This window comes from Harmonia axyridis, chromosome 5, assembly GCF_914767665.1.
Source record: "Harmonia axyridis chromosome 5, icHarAxyr1.1, whole genome shotgun sequence".
Taxonomy (NCBI): Eukaryota; Metazoa; Arthropoda; class Insecta; order Coleoptera; family Coccinellidae; genus Harmonia; species Harmonia axyridis.
Genome location: NC_059505.1, coordinates 18,030,367 through 18,050,517, shown reverse-complemented (window position 1 = coordinate 18,050,517; position 20,151 = coordinate 18,030,367). Strand labels below are relative to the sequence as shown.

At 35.9% G+C, this 20,151-nt stretch overlaps 1 protein-coding gene across 4 annotated transcripts in view; it reads right to left on the bottom strand.

The window, feature by feature from the left end:
- Positions 1–20,151, bottom strand: part of LOC123679932 (protein O-GlcNAcase) — a 64,653-nt gene that overhangs the window by 6,767 nt on the left and 37,735 nt on the right. For all 4 annotated transcript variants that reach the window (XM_045617507.1, XM_045617506.1, XM_045617509.1 and 1 more), the window contains one exon: positions 826–982. In XM_045617507.1, coding sequence (XP_045473463.1) covers positions 826–982 — 157 coding nt within the window. The remainder of the gene's footprint in view (positions 1–825; positions 983–20,151) is intronic.

Sequence of the window (20,151 nt, the reverse complement as noted above, 5' to 3'; positions counted from 1 at the left end):
GTTTAGTATCACGTTCGCCAATTGTCCATCAGCCAACAAAATCATCATTTACAGTTAGGTAAACAAAAGTGAAGATTTAAGTGATAAGAATAAACACGTATAAAGGTCGAAAAATTCGAGACGCAAAGCAGTTCCGTTAGTAGGTATTGAAATACATACCTATGAAATTAACTCTTTCTGCATAATTGTAAGTAATTTGTCCTCATTGAACATGGCGCAAATGAATGTAAAAAAGCACTGACAGCAGGAGCTTTTGAGAGATCATTAGGTGGAGAGTCGCAGATTTTCGGTAAAATCCATTCGATGTTCTTTAAATTTAGTTTTAAATATGTCCTGCAATATGAAATGCATGGAAGATTGGACAAACGGGACATTTTTCATTGAAAAGTGGTGCAACCTAGAGAAAATGCGCAGCGACCTGTATGTTATGTCATAATTGTATGTTTTTTCGTAACCAAATGTATTATGGGAGTAGGAATAATTAGATTAGAATTCACTGTATTAATGAAATATTAGTTAATGAAGGTAGGATATGGCATTTTAAATCTCATAAATTATCCAAAAAGCAGAAGCATTCAAGGGAATGTAAGCATGTAACAGTAAAATATCATTCTGAATATTTAATGCTTTATTTCGACTTAGGCCTTGAGTTTTTAAATACCAAGAAATAGATTTATAATCAAGATCGGGGTAATCGCAAAGAACAATAAAGTAAAAAAAAACTATATTTAGATTTACCAAATATTATGTCCAAGATATACCAGCAAAATGGCTAGAAACTTGGTTAAAAAACCAGAAGATGTTTTAAAGTTGTAATGTACTCACCATTCGCTCTTAGAGCTGCTAACAACGCCGTGACTAAACATTTACTGACAGATTGGTCAAGAACAGATGGCAGGAGACTGCAAACCATACTTGAAGGGTGTGTGGGACTATTGATGCATATTTCATCTTTGAATTCATGGAAATATCTTATACTCTCCTGAAAGCAAAAGATTCAATGGATAATTACTGCATCAACAAAATTTAGGACAATAGTATTAACATTATAATGGCACGAAATCGTAAAGGAAAACAAATCAGAGCAATTAATCAAGAATCAGATCAATTGATTATAACCCATGCGGAATATTTCATCCATTGAATTCAGCGCCTATTTTCATACCCTGAGATCAAAACTTATGTTCAAAATTATAACGTTTGAATTCAATTCACAATATGATTGTGAATTGTGATCTATTGGATTGACTCGGTCGTTACTTGATGGAAATACATTTTAATCGAAATTAAATGACAATTATTCTATTTCCACTTTTTTATAACAATTGTCAAGCTACACGGTAGCTTCTTCAGATTGAAATCATTCAAGAAACCTGCTTTAAGGGATTAAAAAAAATATTCTTTTGAATGAGAGTGCACATGCGTCCTGCCGAGAGTCATTTGTCATTTAGTTCAGTTTCAGTGCTTTATTTCGTCTGTTCATTTGAAGTGTTTTGTTATCTTCACAAAAAATGGAATTGTGATCTATTGGATTGACTCGGTCGTTACTTGATGGAAATACATTTTAATCGAAATTAAATGACAATTATTCTATTTCCACTTTTTTATAACAATTGTCAATGTTATTGCAGGTAATAATGTGATCCGCGAAATCTTGACCAAAATTAATTAAACTGAAATGAATAAATAAATAATGTGCTTTATTTCAGATAAAGTGTACACATGAAAGTTTTACAACATTGAACACTTGAAGTGAAACAGGATCATTTAGTGCCTTATAGTCTGTGTTCCATAAAGTCTTCCACACTATATGGTTCGTTTTCAAGTAGGAGCTTGAAGATAAATTTCTTGTACTGTTGTAGGGTCCCTCTCCTCTCAGTTTGTGAACTATCTTATTGTAATAACGAATGCATCTGTATTCAGGTCCCTTTTCAGTGAGACTTAATCTGTGTTTCGGATATTTTAGTGCAATTGTTCTTGCATTATATTAAAACTAACTATTTTCTCTTCGAAATAGTGCTTATTCTTGAATGCAAAGATCAGGCATTCTTGGATATGTACAGCAGGAGCAGTCAATAGATCATTTCTTCTGAAGACTCCCCTGCATGATTCTGTCCTCCTCATCCACCAGATCATTCTCATCAGAATGATCTGGTGGATGAGGTGGATGAGAGAGCCATCGCTCTCTTCTGCATTTTTAGCACTCTATGTAGGTTGTATGAACTACCATAGAACATGATGCCAAATCTAAATTTCGATTCGAATAATGCTTTGTATATTGTTCTTAGTGAAGTTGTGTCCAGATATTTATTGAGGACTCCTATGGTGTAGCAGATGGAACTAAGTTGACTGCAAGGGTTGGAAATGTGCTCGCTCCAATCAAGAGTATCTTCAATAGTGAGGCCTAGGAAGCGACATGATTTGGTCAGTTCTATTGTGGAGTCAGACAGTGAAATGCTGGAAGGCGCTTGGGAACCGGAATGAGCTGTCTTGAATAAGATGGCACTTTTTTCAGAATTCATGCACAAACCGTTCGCTTTAAACCACTGGCTAACACTTAAATTTACCTAGAGGCTAGAGTTTAATTTATCATTTCACACATTTCTGGGAAGAATGAGGTCGTGGGATAGAGTATCGAAAGCCTTTGATAGGTCCAGCATTAGACCCACTGTTATATTAGAATCCTCCAAGGCATGTAGCATTCGTGAAATGAACTCAAACACTGCTGTCTGAGTTGATCTACCTCTGACATAACCGTGTTGTGTGGGAGAAAGATTTCTTTTTACGAGGTATTCTACTACTTGAGTGCAGATTGTTAGTTCAAGCATCTTGGAAAATGTTGTTAGAAGGCTGATAGGTCTGTAGCTTTGAGGTTAGTTTGGTTCACCCTTCTTGAATATTGGTTTGATCAGTGTTTCCTTGAGAACATCTGAAAAAATACCATATTTTATAGACATATTTATTAGATAAGTTAGAGGGGACATTATTTGCTCTGCACAGTCTTTTATCAGTTTCATTAGGATACCATGACACCCGTAGCTGTTTTTATTCTCCAACTAGGAGATTATTTTCTTGGTCTCTTCTTCAGTCGCCGGTAGTAGTTTGAATGTAGAATTCACTCCTGTTTTTTTTATGGTTGCTTTGTGAATATTGGGTTCTTTCAGTTCTATCCTTCGTCCCATGCGAGTAAAAGGTATTGAATAGATTCGCTATTTTTATTGGATCTCCTGGTATTTCAGTGTCAGGAGTTGTGATTCCCTTAATTTTCTCGACTGTTTTCCAAAGGGTTTTGCTTTTGTTATCTGATTCCAGTATATCATATTTATAGTTCTCGGATTTTTCCTGTCGAAGAATGCTGTCGTACTCTTTTTTAGTTTCTTTGTAGGAAACCTTAAATGCAGGATTGCACAGCTTACATGTGTGCAGGATATCCAGTCCTGCCTTGCAATTCTTCAGCTTCCCACTTCTTGGTTTAGGTTGTTTTCGGGTAGATGTCTGGATTTCCTTGATGGGACAAGAAAAGTTCAATTCAGTCTTGAAAACATTCACAAACCGCGCCCACGAGTACCGACATCTTTTTCTGGAATTACATATCTCCCAGTCTACGTTCTTCAATCTTTGTTTTAGATTTTGTATATTATCTGAAGTCATGTACAGGGTTTTTCACCATAATTTGACCCCCTCTTTAACTTTGTTACTGAAATAGGCACAAAAAATGTTTCCTACAAAAGTTTCTCGAAATGGACTATTGTTTTTTAAAATGATTTCACAAAATGAAATATATACAGAGTGGTCACATATTGATTGCAACTTCATTTTTTCAAATAGAACACCCTGTATATTTTTCTATCTTTGACTAGCTCTCATTCCCCTGATTTCGAATATATAACATATGTTTGGCCTATCTCCCTTATTCTGAGTACCACAGAGTTTCAAATTTTAAGAACCACCTGGCGAGCTCACTAATCACTTTTCAAGTGGTAGGCTGTGATAACTCAAAATGCCCTTTTTTGAGTTATCTCGTTGGCAACGATATGTATATATATGACATATGTTTTCACTGTACATTAGTTATATGTATAGTTAACAACCACATTGCGCTTAAAAATGGATAAAACATATTTGTATTCGGATGACTAATTTTAAGAATTTAGGACCTCGATGTATTCCAAGGCTGATTTCAGCCTAAGTAGCCCATTAAGTAGCATTTTTTTTAATAACTAGGAAAGCTAAGAGTCTGGAGAATTATTTAGGAAACATAAAGTCACCTGTTTGAATCTTTACCTAGAAGTTCCAAATACAAATAATTATTCATAAACGAAATTCTTTCATTTTACACCAATATCATAATTTCCCTCAAAGCTATGAAGCTGATTGTTTTATACATAAAATTACAACTTATTAAGATACAGTTTCAAAAAAATTTACAAAGAGTTTTCTACTTTCTTTTTTAGAAATTTTTCAAGTTGTTGGAACATTCATATTTTGAAAACTAAGAAAAGTAGCGGTCAGTTTTACACTATTTTTTAGGTCATTTTGTATAAGGCCGGCTTTTTCAAAGTCGAATAAATAAATTTACTCCTACGGCGCAGGTTTTATTCGTAGATAAAACCTGCGCTATATATCAAAAAGAACTAACAACTTCAATATTTCAAATAGAATACCCTGTTATCTTTCAGACGAGATCTAATTTGCTCAAAAATGTTGAGCCAAACTGAAGTTACAGGCGTTTCAATCAGTCAGATTTCTCCCTTTCACCTACCCTTATTTGATGTCGTAAAATCGAAAGTGTCAATTTAAAAAGATAGAAAATTTTCCAAGGATTACAGTGATGATATTTTTTCTTCAACTACATATGAAATATTTTCGAGTAAAATTCATTTTTCTACTCGACGGTAGCTATTACGCCCCCTAGCGGTATAGGTATAAACTTCAAAACAATTTCCAGTGTATTCTCTTGTACACTTTAGTGATAAAAATTTTTACCGCGAGTCTCTACGATGAGTGGATCCTGAGATATAGCCGCTTACCTCGCTTATTTGCCCACCCTGTACATATTAACTTTCTTGTTCCTATCCCTACCGGTTTTCGAATTGATTTATTTACTTATTTTTTTCATCCAGAACAATGATTCAATTAAATATTCATCACTTCGGTACTTGGAATCCTAGAAAGGTGAAATTTCCATTATGGATTACCAATATCCCGTGTATTAATCACATGTAATAAAATACGTACGTTGTTCAAAATCACAGGCTTCAACGAGACACACTAAAATAATTAATTGCTTTTTTTCGAATATAGTGACCTGCATCATAAAATGTATTGAAAGAAAACGAAATTTCCTATTAGACAATTTAATACGTTCTTATACCTAAATTGTAAGGTTCCCTGATTGCAAGCCAGTTTTTACCCAATGATAATTAAGATACATTTGTTTTAGATATCCATGAAATATCATAGAACTTTTGAAATATGATAATTGAACAATCAGCACTGATTTTACGGTATTGTTGAATTCATCAACGAATATTCAATTGCTAGGAGATTCAATTTCTTTCAATATGATATGCAGGTCATTCCATTTGAAAAAACGTATTTTAGTATGCATTGTTGAAGCCTGTAATTTTGAACAACCCTGTATGATTAGGGACGTATTTTATAACACACAAATTATACACGGAATATTCGTAATCCATACCCGAAATTCCAGCTTTCTAGGAATCCAATTATTGAAGCGATAAACGTTTAATTTAAACTGTTTTGGATGAAAATAGAAATAAATCAAATAATTAGTCGAAAATCGCTAGAGATAGGGACAAGGAATACATGAATAATCAAGAGGCTACGCAAATCGAAAAAAGTATATGATATTATAACAGGCCAATTGAAAAGTCCCCGGTCTACCAAAGTAAAACACATTTTTTTGGCAAATTTCATTATTCAACGTAGTTGTTGGTTTCGAGGGCGATTCAGCGATTCCATTTTTGTTGTACGATTTGTCTTTAGCTTCAAAATAGGCCTCAGTTTCGGCGATTACTTCTTCATTGGCGCTAAATCACTTTGTAGCGAGCATTCTTTTGAGGTCTGAGAACAGGAAAAAGTCGCTGGGGGCCAGATCTGGCGAATACGGTGGACGCAGAAGCAATTTGAAGCCCAATTCATGCAATTTTGCCATTGTTTTCATTGATATGTGACACGGCGCATTGTCTTGATGAAACAGAACCTTTTTTTCTTTAAATGGGTCCGTTTTTTAACGATTTCATCCTTTAAATGATCCAATAACTCTATATAATAATTGATGTTTATGGTCTGGCCCTTTTGGAGGTAATCAATGAATATTCTACCTTGCGCCTCCCAGAATAGTGATGCCAAAACCTTGCGAGCTGACTAGTGATGAACGATATTCCACTAATTGTGATTATCCAAATCACAGGTATTTACAGTTCCTCGCCTATAACGTACAACGTGATCGTGATCACAGTTTACAGCTGTGATATCATATCTTAGTCGGCTAGCGCTACTATGCGAGACGTACGATCTAATAGCCGCAATTTTTCTATATCGCCGTAATGGGGTCCACAAACGAGCAACTTAGTCGTCGATCAAGTTGCCAACTTATCAAGTTGACGACTAAGTTGCTCGCTCGTCTGTGCTAGTTGGTGGTTAGTATTCCAATTTGCCAACTAGGTTGGTGTGAGATCAAATCGGTTTGATATTCGATGGGTGGAGCCCAATGTTGGCGACTAAGTTGCAGCGTCTGTGGGGTAGTCCGCAACTAGGTTGACAACATCAGTTGGATTTGTGTTGTGTAAGGGGTAGATATCATTAATTCTTCGAATTGAGGAACGGATCCGAATGAATTTATTGAATACATCGATAATAGTAGCAATACTCCACATGTTTAATTTTATGATTTTTATAAATGTGGCGGAACAAATAACACGCACAACGTTTGAGCTCCCGATAAAAACCAGCAAAAGTGAGGAAAGTTGGGAAATGCGTGAGGAAACAGGTATGTGGAAATTGTGCCGGCGATCATGACACCAGCGAATGTGAGAATCAGACAAAATGTTGCATAAACTGCACGTCAGCCAAGCCAATAAACATTATAAACAGAAATACAGTACCGAGCACGCTGCATCAGATGAAAATTGCCCATCACTAAATACTAAAATACCAGATAGGACTCAGAAAAAATAGAACTGACTACAATTAATGGTGGTTCACCCACAGGACGAAATACTGAGCGATATTGGTCAGAAAATTTTTGAACGTGGTAGGATGAGTGCTGAGGGGGTTCGTGGGCTGCTAGATGATGGGAGCCTTTTTCTGAGAGTGATGCATTTTAATGTGAGAAGTGTTAATAAGAACATTGATAATTTGATTACATTCATCGAATCATATAGGTTGAAAAACTTCGATGTTATTGCTATGAGTGAAACATTTCAGCTTGTGTCAACCGATAACTGTCATATTCCGGGGTACCAACTTTTTTATAATGAGGCGAATTACAATAAAAATGATGGGGTTATCATTTTGGTGCGGGATAATATACCAGTTAATAAATAAGAAAATATTGGGAATATTGGACACAATTTTATTCTATTGTTTAATTTGTAACAACGCCGACGTTTCGAAACAGTTCGTTTCTTTTTCAAGGCTAAAAAATATGAATAAATATATAAGGCATACAATATGACATAACATGATAACACATTACCTAGTTACGACAAACAATATTGTACGTTTATTAAAATCATTGGGACAATCTTCAAGGAATCGAAATTCTTTTACACCGCAGATAATCAACATCAACATCCATTAAGTTATTTCCAATACGACAATGACATAAACATACGATTACGATGAAAATATTAAATACAGTTTACACTTGAAGTGGAGAATAATAATAGTTTGCCTTTTTTGGATTTGTTAATAATTAGAAAAAACTCTGGTATTATCACAGATTGGTACACCAAACCGATAAGTACTAATAGATGCATAAATTTCTTCAGCAATCACAGCATGCAACAAAAAATTAATATAATGGGTAATTTGATAAAAAGATCATTAGAGTTAAGTAACAAAAAATTTCATACGAAGAACTTAGATAGGGTTAGAGACATTTTGAAGCAGAATAACTATTCCTTATACTTGATAAATAGAACAATAAGTAAACACACTTCTAATGTTGGATATATAGTTGATGTTCCTTCCAAAGCAGTTGTTACTTCGTACTTCAAGTTTCCGTACTTACCTGGCCTTTCTCATAAAGTAAATTTAGTGTTGAGGGCATTAAATGTCAAGTGTGCTTTCTATAATTTACTCACCACAAAAAAATTTTTCACCTATTTAAAATATAAAACTCCTCATAGCTTAGAATCGGGATTAGTATATAAGATACCTTGCGCTGACTGTAACAAGTGTTATATTGGCCAAACAAAACAATATTTACGAGATAGAATTAAACAACATAAATATGATAGTAAGAGTGTTATAAATTTTAATAAAACAGCTTTAACTTTACATCAAATGACTACGGGCCATAGATTTGATTTTGATAATGTACAGATTCTTGATAGGGAAGAGGTTGGTTATAAAAGAAATATAAGCGAAATGATTAATATAAAAGTAAATAACACAGTTAATCATAGAGAAGATGTACAACACCTAAGCACGATTTATAACAATATAATTAGAAGATGAGTGCTTGCCACGTCAATAGTGTTAAGTCCATTTAATATTTTTATCGTAATCGTATGTTTATGTCATTGTCGTATTGGAAATAACTTAATGGATGTTGATTATCTGCGGTGTAAAAGAATTTCGATTCCTTGAAGATTGTCCCAATGATTTTAATAAACGTACAATATTGTTTGTCGTAACTAGGTAATGTGTTATCATGTTATGTCATATTGTACCCTTATATATTTATTTATATTTTTTAGCCTTGAAAAAGAAACGAACTGTTTCGAAACGTCGGCGTTGTTACAAATTAAACAATAGAATAAAATTGTGTCCAATATTCCCAATATTTTCTTATTTATTAAATAACAATGGATGATAACCAAGTGATAATACCAGTTAATTTTGAGAGTTTTCGACTGCGGGATTCAGGAGCAACCTTGGGTAGAATAATATTTGAAAGGAATAATACACTCGTCCGTTTAACTGCCATTTACAAACCACGTCCTATATTGAAAACTACTTTTATTGATGATTAACTCTTTTGAGTTAATATAAATATTTTTGTGAGCATATACTGTTTTTATTGAGTTGATAACATATTTAAGGCACAAAAAAAATAATAAAATATCTTTTTTTCACACAAAAAAGTTGAATAAGAAAAGCTATCCAAAATTAGGCGACCTTCCTCTATCAATAAACCAACAAGAGAAACCGAGCGATCTTCTACCCTATTGGACCATTTGTTCTTTAAACTCCGAGATATTAATCATCAGAAAAGTACCTTAATACCATTTGTATTGCGTTCTGCATATACATTATATGGTTGGCTTATCTGTTGAAAACTTGCCGGTTTCACATTTGAATGTTAAAGAAAATTTTAAAAACAAAACAGATTTTAATAAACTAAATAGATTATTAAGTTGGGAAGAGTGGACGGATGTTTTTCAGAGTCAGCATGTCGAACAAGCTTACCAAAGTTTCGTTGAAAAACTAAAAGAACACATTTCACGGTCAACTCACAGTTTACAAATTAACAGTAAAAATAAAAAAGAAAATCGTGGATAACAGAGGGCATTATAACATCTATAAGGAAAAGAGTCCAAATGAAAAAAGAACTAAAGGATACATTCTCTGCTGTACTTCAAAATCAGTATAAAAATTATAGAAATACTATAAACAAACTAATCAGATTGACTAGAAACAACAATTTTAAAAATAAAATTTTAGAATCAAAAAATGACTATGAAAAAATTTGGGAGATAATAAATGAAGCAATTCGGGTACCAAAACAACATTAATCAAACATACAACATTATTTATGATGGCAAAGTTGTACATGATGAAAAAACGGTGGCGGACATTTTCAATGACTTTTTCATTTGCATTGGGTCTGAGATTCAAAACAACATTAAACAAGGTAATCACAAAAGTATCGATCCTTCATATGAACACTCCAGCTCTGTTTGTTTGTGTCCTGTTAGCAGAAATGAATTAATTCAGAAAATAAATTCCCTCAAAAATTCTAGTACCGGAGATGATAAAATATCAGCTTATAATAATGGGTGACCACGGGAAGTATTTACAGCAAAACGGTGTTAATTTTTTGAACAAAACATTTATTTACTTTTCTGACATGTTTGTTAGGATATGCCATTTAATTTAACTTGCAAAAATAATGTCAGGAAGGTGACGGCCGTCTTCTCTGATGCAGTTTTCAATTCTGTTGAGGAAGCTCTACCATACTAGCTGTAGTGTCTCCTCGGTGATTAGTGCCACCAGGATGAAACTTGAGGTCTAGTTTCAAAATTTTTCGGACCGACTCAGGTCCCATGTGTAATGAAGGTGCGTGCCGTCGAGCTGAACGACCAGGACTCGTAATCATTGCTGTTCTCACTCTTTCAATGTTCTCCGGAGTCCTCACTGTTCGTGTAGCGCCTGGTGGTTTTCTCGCCATAATGTTGCCTGTGGTCCGAAAACTTGTAACCCATTTCATAATCGTTGGTCGGGTAGGTACAGCTCCATGCCGTCCTACGTTAAAATGAATGCGAAAATCACGCTGAGCCGCTACCACTGAATCATTGTTTCTTACATAAGAATCGTACGTAAACACGCGATGTTGAACTGTACACGGTTCCATTGCGACTGGAATACCTAAATGGCCACTGCTAAGGAGGTGAATGACCGCCCGCCCAACCCCCCCTAATTTGCCAAGGCCGAGTACAGTCGCATCAAAAATGTAAATACTTTCCGTGGTCACCCTGTATATATAATATAAACTCACATTTGTATATATTGCAAACTTTAGAGTATATCCATCAATTTATGTTTGACATCATACGAAAAAGCTCAGGACTGGAAGAATTCTGTAGTTTCACCGTTTTCAAAAATGGTAATCGAAAAGTACTTACAACCAATACAGACCAATTTCTGTCATAAACAACTTCGGAAAATTTTTTGAGAAATGCCTCAAAGATAGATTTGTGGACTTTCTGGAAACCAACAATCTGCTCTTCGCAAAACAATTCGGTTTTAGAAAGAAGAGGAGCACAGAGGATGCAATTTTCGCTTCGATTAATGGTATAAATGAGAACTTCCAAAATGATAAGAAAAACTTCTTATTCTTATTCGATATTTCTTGATTTCGAAAAGGTTTTCGATACTGTGCCTCATTCTATACTGCTAAATAGATTGGAAGAAATAGGAATTAGAGACGACCCATTGAATTTATTACGAAACTCTCTAACAAATAGACTACAAAAAACAAGGATTAACAACTCCTACAGTTCGTATAAACCAATTATAACAGGTATTCCTCAGGGTACAGTACTCGGTCCTATTCTATTTTTAATATACATCAACCAAATAGGTAAGGTGGTAGATGATTGTAATGTTATATCTTATGTTGATGACACGGTATTATTGTGTAATGGTACAACTTGAGTAGAAACTTATAACAAGGCTGAAAAGTGTATTTGCACTGTTCAGAATTGGCTGAGTGAAAGTCTGCTGAGCCTAAAACCTACGTCATGACTTTTTCTGCTACATCCTCAGATCAGCCACATTTCGATCAAATTTGCATGCATGAGAGTTGTTGCCTAAAGCCACACTGTGATTGCTCCCTTTTTATAAAAAAAAACACCACAGATCAAATATTTTGGTTTGATTTTGGATCAACACCTGAAATGGGATGATCACACCTGTTATTTGTGTAATACAGTCAGAAAGATTTTTTGTAATTATATGAGTTGAGAGAGATTTGAAATCATAGGCTTCTCATAGGTTTGTATAGATCGCTAGTGGAATCAGTACTGAGATACTGTATAACTATTTGGGGAAGTGCCTATGAGAATGCCTTATATAACTTACAGGTCTGTCAAAATTCAGCTCTCAAAATATTGATAGGAAACCACGATTATATCCCACTTTTGAGTTGTATTTAAATCTCGGTTTATTTAACTTAAGAAATCTGTATGTTTCGTCCAGTCTATCATACTTTTTGAAGATCAAACATATGTTTCCTTGTGTCTCACATTCTTATTCAACTAGATCAAACACGAACGAAAATCTGAAATTGCCTCTTATGCATTCAAACCATCGTCAGCGATTTTCAACCTATTTATTACCAAAAATGTTCAATATCTTACCGCTTTATATTAGGAAATTAGGAATATCAGTCACAAGGAACAGTTGTATACAATTTATTCAATGGCAACGTTTCTGAGCATTTAGCTCCTTCATCAGGCTAAAAACAAAAACCAATTTATAAACAACGGCATGGATCATACAATTGGTGTAGCAATAAAGATAAAAATACATAAAATGACGTCGCTATACAATAATAAATATGAAATATAAAATATATGACAAAATAACAATGAATATAAATATAAAGCAAACAACATAAAACAATTCACGCCAGGTCGACCATGGAAACAATAAGATTACAAGAAAAAGCGATCTCACCCTATGAATAACGGTTATAAATCATTCGAATACATCGAAATCATCAAATAAATGTCCATACAATAAAATGGCATTATCAGGATAGCATAAAAACCACAACAAATACGACGTATAAGTATAAACAAAAGTATCAGGCAAGACAGACTGCATTAAAAGATCAGGGGGGGAGATCGCTTTTTCTTGTAATCTTATTGTTTCCATGGCCGACCTGGCGTGAATTGTTTTATGTTGTTTGGTTTATATTTATATTCATTGTTATTTTGTCATCTAGTTTATCTTTCATATTTATTATTGTATAGCGACGTCAATTTATGTATTTTTATCTTTATTGCTACACCAATTGTATTATCCATGCCGTTGTTAATAAATTGGTTTTTGTTTTTAGCCTGATGAAGGAGCTAAATACTCAGCCTGATGAAGGAGCTAAATACTGCCATTGAATAAATTGTTTACAACTGTTCCTTGTGACTGATATTCCTCACCATCGAAATTATTATTATTATCATAATAAACACCTATCTAAGAAAGTTGAATAAACCAAAAAATACCAATAGAGAAGAATTATTAATACTGTCACTGTCTTGTCTGGTAATATGGTATACAGGGTGTTTCAAATTAAGGGGGCACCACTGCTAACTCCGTTATTATTGATGCTACGATGTCGGTTAAATGGGCAAACTAGTAGCATTTTTAGTTCTTAGTTCTCGATGCCGAAAACAAAAAAAAATTGACAGTCGCGTTGTCAAAATATTTCATAAAATTATATATTTCTCAATGGAACACCCTATATTTTTTCATGCATTTCGATTCGTAATAACATTCTCAACAACAAAGCTCACATCACCTTTCTTCCTAAAGTGGAAAATGAGCGACTCATTTTGAAATATTTATGTCTTTCACTAGTACAAAAAATTCATTTGTTTTGGCGAATAACCCTCATGATTGTCCAAACAACTATTTTTTTGTACTTATACGAATGACAATATTTTGTTAATAATAGCAAAATAAGACAGAAAAGAGTGCGCTGAGATGTGAACTCGTGAAACCCGTGATCATCATGTAGCACCACTCAATCGACACCACTAAGCTATTTGATATTAATAGACAAAACGATAATTTCCATCTTAAAGCTATTCCGCTAGCCGCATTAATTTAGTGAATCAATAGTGTCAATAGAAGGGCTCAAATATGTGTTCAACAAGAAGGCAGAGTTTTTGACCTTTTACTCGATATTTTATAGCGCTTTATCAAGTCCATTTTGCTGTGGAGCTTGGTCATGGATGACCTCTTGGAGAGGCTTACAGCAGGTGGCTTTAACGTCCAGGCTTACACCGACGACATAGTGATGACTGTTAGAGGCAAGCATGGGGGCCCACTAAGTAGCCGAATGCAACTTGCTCTCAGAATTATTGAAAATTGGTGCGGGGAAGAGGGGCTTAATGTCAACCCCTCGAAAACATCAATTATTCCGTTCACTAGAAGAAGGAATCTCGACCTCAGATCTCTGGTCTTAAATGGTCAGACTCGGCACTTCTCTAGTGAGTGCAAATATCTAGGTGTTATCCTGGACAGTAAACTGAACTGGGGGAAACATATAAATATGACTCTTTCCAGAACCACGGCGGCTATGTGGGCATGCAAAGGACTCTTTGGAAAGACATGGGGAGTGAAACCGAAAATGGTATTGTGGTTGCACACAGCGGTGGTACGCCCTATTGTCACCTATGCATCTCTAGCATGGTGGACAAAACCGAGGAGGTCACCACACGCATCAGGTTGCAGAAACTGCAAAGGCTGGCGTGCATTGGTGTCACAAGAGCTATGCGCACAGCTCCCACGGCAGCGCTGGAGGTCATACTAGACTTGCCTCCCTTACACCTACATGTGAGGAAATGTAGCCTTCTCGAAGCAATAAGAATTTCCCTTAATGGAAAGCTCTTTCCTGGAAACTGGGTTGGACATATGAGGATGCTGAATCAATTATATTCAAACCTCCTCGCAAAACCATCGGATATTATGCCAACCACCTACGATTTTGAAACGCCCTTTGAACCGGTGATAAATGACCGTCCTAGTGCAATAAGTCTAGTAAATCGTCTGGACAAAAAGTCATCCATATGGTTCACAGATGGATCAAAAACAGAGAAGGGCACCGGCATTGGGATATATGGACCTAAACTGAGGATCTCTAAAGCCCTGGGAAGTGAGCTCTCAATTCTACAGACCGAGATAATGGCTGTTTATGTATGCGCCCAGGAGTGTCTCAAAATGAACCTCAAGGGGGCGCATATCTTCATCACCACGGACAGCCAAACCACGCTGAGATCCCTGGAATCATGTTGTCAGGGGTATCTGCTGACTTGGGAGTGCCGTAACGCCATAAAGCAACTGGCCAGAGAAAATAAGGTGACTCTACTATGGGTACCAGGGCACTGTGTTGAAGGGAATGAAAGAGCTGATGAACTTGCAAACAGTGCATTAAGGTTAACACCTGCTGGACCTGAGCCTTTCTGTGGGATAGGAAAAGACCAATTTAAAGCTGCGTTCCAGCTATGGGAGTTGAACAGCAGGACAATCCACTGGACTAACACTCCTAGACTTGTTCAGGCAAAGAAATTCGTGAAAATTTCACCTAACTACGCCAAAAAACTCCTGAAGCTGTCGCGAGCCGAGCTTCTGGTGATGGTGGGTCTGCTGACGGGGCACTGTCGGTACAAACATCATTTGTACCGTATGGGAAAGTAAGCAGACGAGATTCGCATAATAATAATAGCAATGGTACCGACTTAATTTTAAAATTATCAAGTCCTAACTACTGTAAAAAATTTCAAGAAAGAAGTTCGTAAACTACTTACTGACCTTGAACCATATTCTTTAGATGATTATTTAAATTATAAGTTTCCTGTATAGACATCACTATATGTAATCAAGTATTATTTTCTGTTAGCTTCCTTATGCTTGACTTGTTTTCTTTTCTGAGTGTAAATTTTGATTATGAAAATAAATATGATTATTATTATTATTATTGTTATATTATGATGTTCGACATAGAAGACCCCAGAAGAATCATCTCCCACTGAACCAGTGGACCAAAGTAGGCAAATCCAAATTCAACTCTAAAATTAATATTCTTTACAACAACGTTAACAGCTCCATTCCCAAGAAAGTCCTAATAAACAATTTCATAGAAAAAAATGATATACATTGTGCAATGTTTGTGGAAGTCAAAATCAAAGAGGAGCATGTAATCATATAAAGAGACTGGGACATCATAAAAAAGTGGGATATAAAGAACGAAATACAAGGAGAGGAAGTATTGTACAAGGATGTCCAGAACTGTGAATCGGTAAAGAAAACCCACCTGTGTTAGTTAAAAAACTAAATGAATGACTACACTTCACATTTCCATTCAATACAGAAAAATTACATATTTTTCTGGTGTATATACATCCATTCCCTGACATAGAAGAAACAATATTCACCAAAGCTGCTATGTACAAGGTGTCCAAAAAGGGTATCGGGTATTTGTTTTGTCGCTGCATTTAAGAATGAATGACAGGGGGGATTGTGAAGGGGATCGTGATGTCCGCAATTTTTTGGAGTTTCTGTGACGATGGAGCAGTACCCAGGAACGCATAGCGCTTTTTGCGTACGAGAGTATTATCGCAACGGTGATTCAATAGTAGCTTCTCAACGTTTATATCGTGAGGAATATCGTACACGCCATACACCAAGTGATGACTCCATTAGAAAATGGATCCGAATGGTCGAAAATACAGGTGCGACGATAAAAATTCAAGAATTTGAACACCCTCGTTCAGTCCGCGACGAAGAAACGGTACTTATTTTCATGAAAATCGACGAGGCCAACCACTCAATGTAAATAGTGACGGTTATTGCGATATGCTGCGAAACTTTTTGGGTCCAGAGTTACTGAAATTTCAAGGTTATAATTCAAGAACGTGGTTTCAACAAGATGGGGCCACTCGCCATACAACAAATCAAGCAATGGTAGCTGTTAAAGAATTATTTCCTAATAAGGTCATTTCGCGTAGGGGTAACATCAACTGGCCTCCCAGAAGCCCCGACCTTAGTCCACTTGACTATTTTGCATGGGGGTACATTAAAAGTAAGGTGTATGAGAATAATCCAATGAATTTGACCAAATTGAAGCAAAACATAAGGTCAGAAATGGCAGCAATATCGAGAGCTATGTGTCAGCGTGTGATCGCCAATTTTCGTTACCGATTAGAAGAGTGCCAGCAGCGTAACGGTCACCATTTAGATAACATAATCTTTTCCAAATAATTTTCCACTTCATGCTGTAATAATTAACAATAATTTTTTTTTAATTGTAACTAGTTTTTGTTTTATCGAAGTTACAAATACCCGATACCCTTTTTGGACACCTTGTATAAATATTTTCTGATAATAGGTGATTTCAATGTTAACCGAAGGAAAAACAAGCAGATCAATCAATTTTTGCAAAATGGACTGTTCACAAAAAGACTTACAGCTCCTACATTCATCATGGAGACAAACACCGATACAACCTCAGATCTTGTAATCCATTCATCAAACCTGACAAACTGTATTAAGAAAATCGAGCTACTTCCAGACACTTGGCCATGATGATAAATTTTGATTTAGAAGAAGAAATCGAGGAAATTCCTAAACATGCATCATACACATATGATAAATATAAAATCAACAGGGTAAACAGATCAATAACTAACTATATAGAAAAAATAACAATAACTAACTGTATAGAAAAAACAACAAAAGAAACATCGATGAAGAATACATTACTGAATTTAATAACATAATATCAGAAAGCATAAGAAATAATACACCCATAGCGAATCACCACCCATTTCTACATGAACTCCCCCTATATATAACAAAACAGATCAAACTAAAACGAAAAATGTATAGGGAATACCTGTTACAGTCTAACCTTAATATAAATGAATAAAAATATACACCAGATTATAAATCAATATAGACAACATACTTGGATAAAAACCTGCAGTGAAATTAACAGGGAACAAGGAAAATCTTTTTACCAGGAGATCAAAAAACTCTCGAGATATAAACAGCATCACAAGGTTCCTATACTGAAGGACACGATCAATTCGTGCTTCATAGTGTCGATACGTATGTACAAGTAGCTCGTCAGAGACTAGTTTTTCTGTGTGAAAAACCTATTATTCTCTGTCAGACTTTCTGTATATGGATTGGCCCGTCCAAGGTAGGAAATCCGTAGCTTTTTTTTCCTAATAAAACTCTCTTGTTTCGGTGATTTCCCTTTTGTTTTCTCTTTTTCCTTTATGCGATTCTTGCTTTGTACACATTGGTACGCACGACGTTTGCGTCGATTTCCCCACCTTTACCTCTTGTGCGATTCGCCAGTTCTCTCACCGTTCTCCTCTCTCAGTATATGAAATAACTTAGAGGTGGAGGTAGATGTATAGCATGCGATTTCAGTCTTTTCCACATTGATACGTAATTTTGAAGCAGACATGATATATAATTTTTTTTCCATTCAACTACCTGATCCTACAACATTTTTTTTACCTTCTCCCAAGAGAGTGAACTTTATGTTAATCATTTTCAACTTCCTCTGTTTCTGTTTTGAATTATAAAAAGATAAAGGGTGGAAATGAGCAAGTGTCACGTTTGCTCAAAACAGTCAACTTCTTTCAAGTGTACTAGTTGTCTCAAATGTGGAAACATTTTTTATATCAGTTGTCTCAATTTGCAACCCCATGAGTTAAGTTCGGTCGGCGATAGGGTTTGTAATTATTGCCGGAAAGAAGGCCGCTCACTCTGTAGCGGATCGGTTTCCTCAGGTACATCGACCCCAATGATCATAAACTTCGTTCTCACCTAGTGGCGATCAGTTCGCCTTAATAATGGCTAAACTTGATGAAATAGCACATGATATTTCCTCAATAAAAGCTACTCAATTGATCCTACAAACTGACCTGTCGGGGTGCAAGATTATTCTAGAGAGACACTGGACATTGGACGTCATGAGGGCATTCTCGATAGCCATACTCAATCAATCAACCAGCACGACTTTGAAATCAGAGCCGGCACATTAGAAATGAGTCACTTAGCCGAGACACATTAAGACCTTAAAGTTGCTGTCGATTCCGCTTGTTCCAAAATATCTGAGATAACATCTTCGAAGATGGCCTCAATTGCTGAGGGTCCTATTGTCCCAGCTCTCCAACCTGCGGAAATGCTTGAACGCCTGCGAAGATCTCACAACATCGTGATTCGTGGAATCCCTGAAGCAAGTGCTGATAGTGACGAAAATATAATTTCTCAGGTTCTTGACTATATAAGTCTAAACGCTAATTCTCAACGCGTTTCTGTGCCCAGAGTAGGTGAATCTACTTACTACTAATCGACCGAGAATCATTAAGGTGTCTTTCAACAATCCTCTAGTTGTATCAAAGATACTCAAGAATGGGAAGGCTGTAGCGGGTGTACCTAAATGGCAGAAAATCAACATCTCTGATGATAAGTCTCCAATGCAAATTAAGGAGCTGAATGATTTGCGTATTGAACTGAAACACAGAATAAGAGGAGAGTCTAACATAGACATTAAATACATATCCGGTAAACCTACAATCACTTGCATCGCTGGTAGTAAGAGCGCGAAAAACTGAATAACCTTCACGAGTGGACCATTTTTTATACAAACGCTCAATCTTTGTTATCCAAGTTTCATGAGCTGCTAGCTTTTGTCAATGTTTGTCATCCCACATTTATCCTGATTTCAGAAACCTGGCTACACCCTGGAATTCCGAACACACTTGCTGCAATTCCTGGTTATACAATTTTCAGGCAAGATAGCACGTCTACCGTCGGTCACGGTGGTGTTTGTGCTTACGTTACAAGAGAGGTTCTGACTCTTTTACTTTGACGATTTCGAATCTCAATTCACCAGAAATTGATAATATATTTATTGATCTCTCGAAGGGCAGATCTGGCATTTTCACCTTTGGTTGTATTTACCACGTCCATGTCTTTCTGACGAAGCAATGGCAATTCACTTAGGTGAACTTTCCAACGCTAAACGCAACCTAGTCATAGCTGGTGACTTCAATATGCCCGATGTTAAATGGCCTAATCCATCCAAAACCTTCAATTCGCCATCCAGTGCCTACATTGACTCTATCCATAACAATAACTTATTTCAGTTGATCGATTTCCCAACACGCTTTTGTGGTTCACAAAATCCTTCCCTTTTAGACCTGGTTCTGACCAACGACACCGATCTTATTTCCAAAATTGAACAGTGTCCACCTTTGGGAAAATCCGATCACATCATTCTGATGGCTCCCTTTATTTGCATTTTCCAACAACTGGAAGATTAAGTAAAACTGTGAAGGTTACTGACTATCAACTCCTCAATCGTTAACTTGGTGAGGTCAACTGGAGTACACATATAATGCCCACATGTGATGTTGAAGAGGGCTGGAC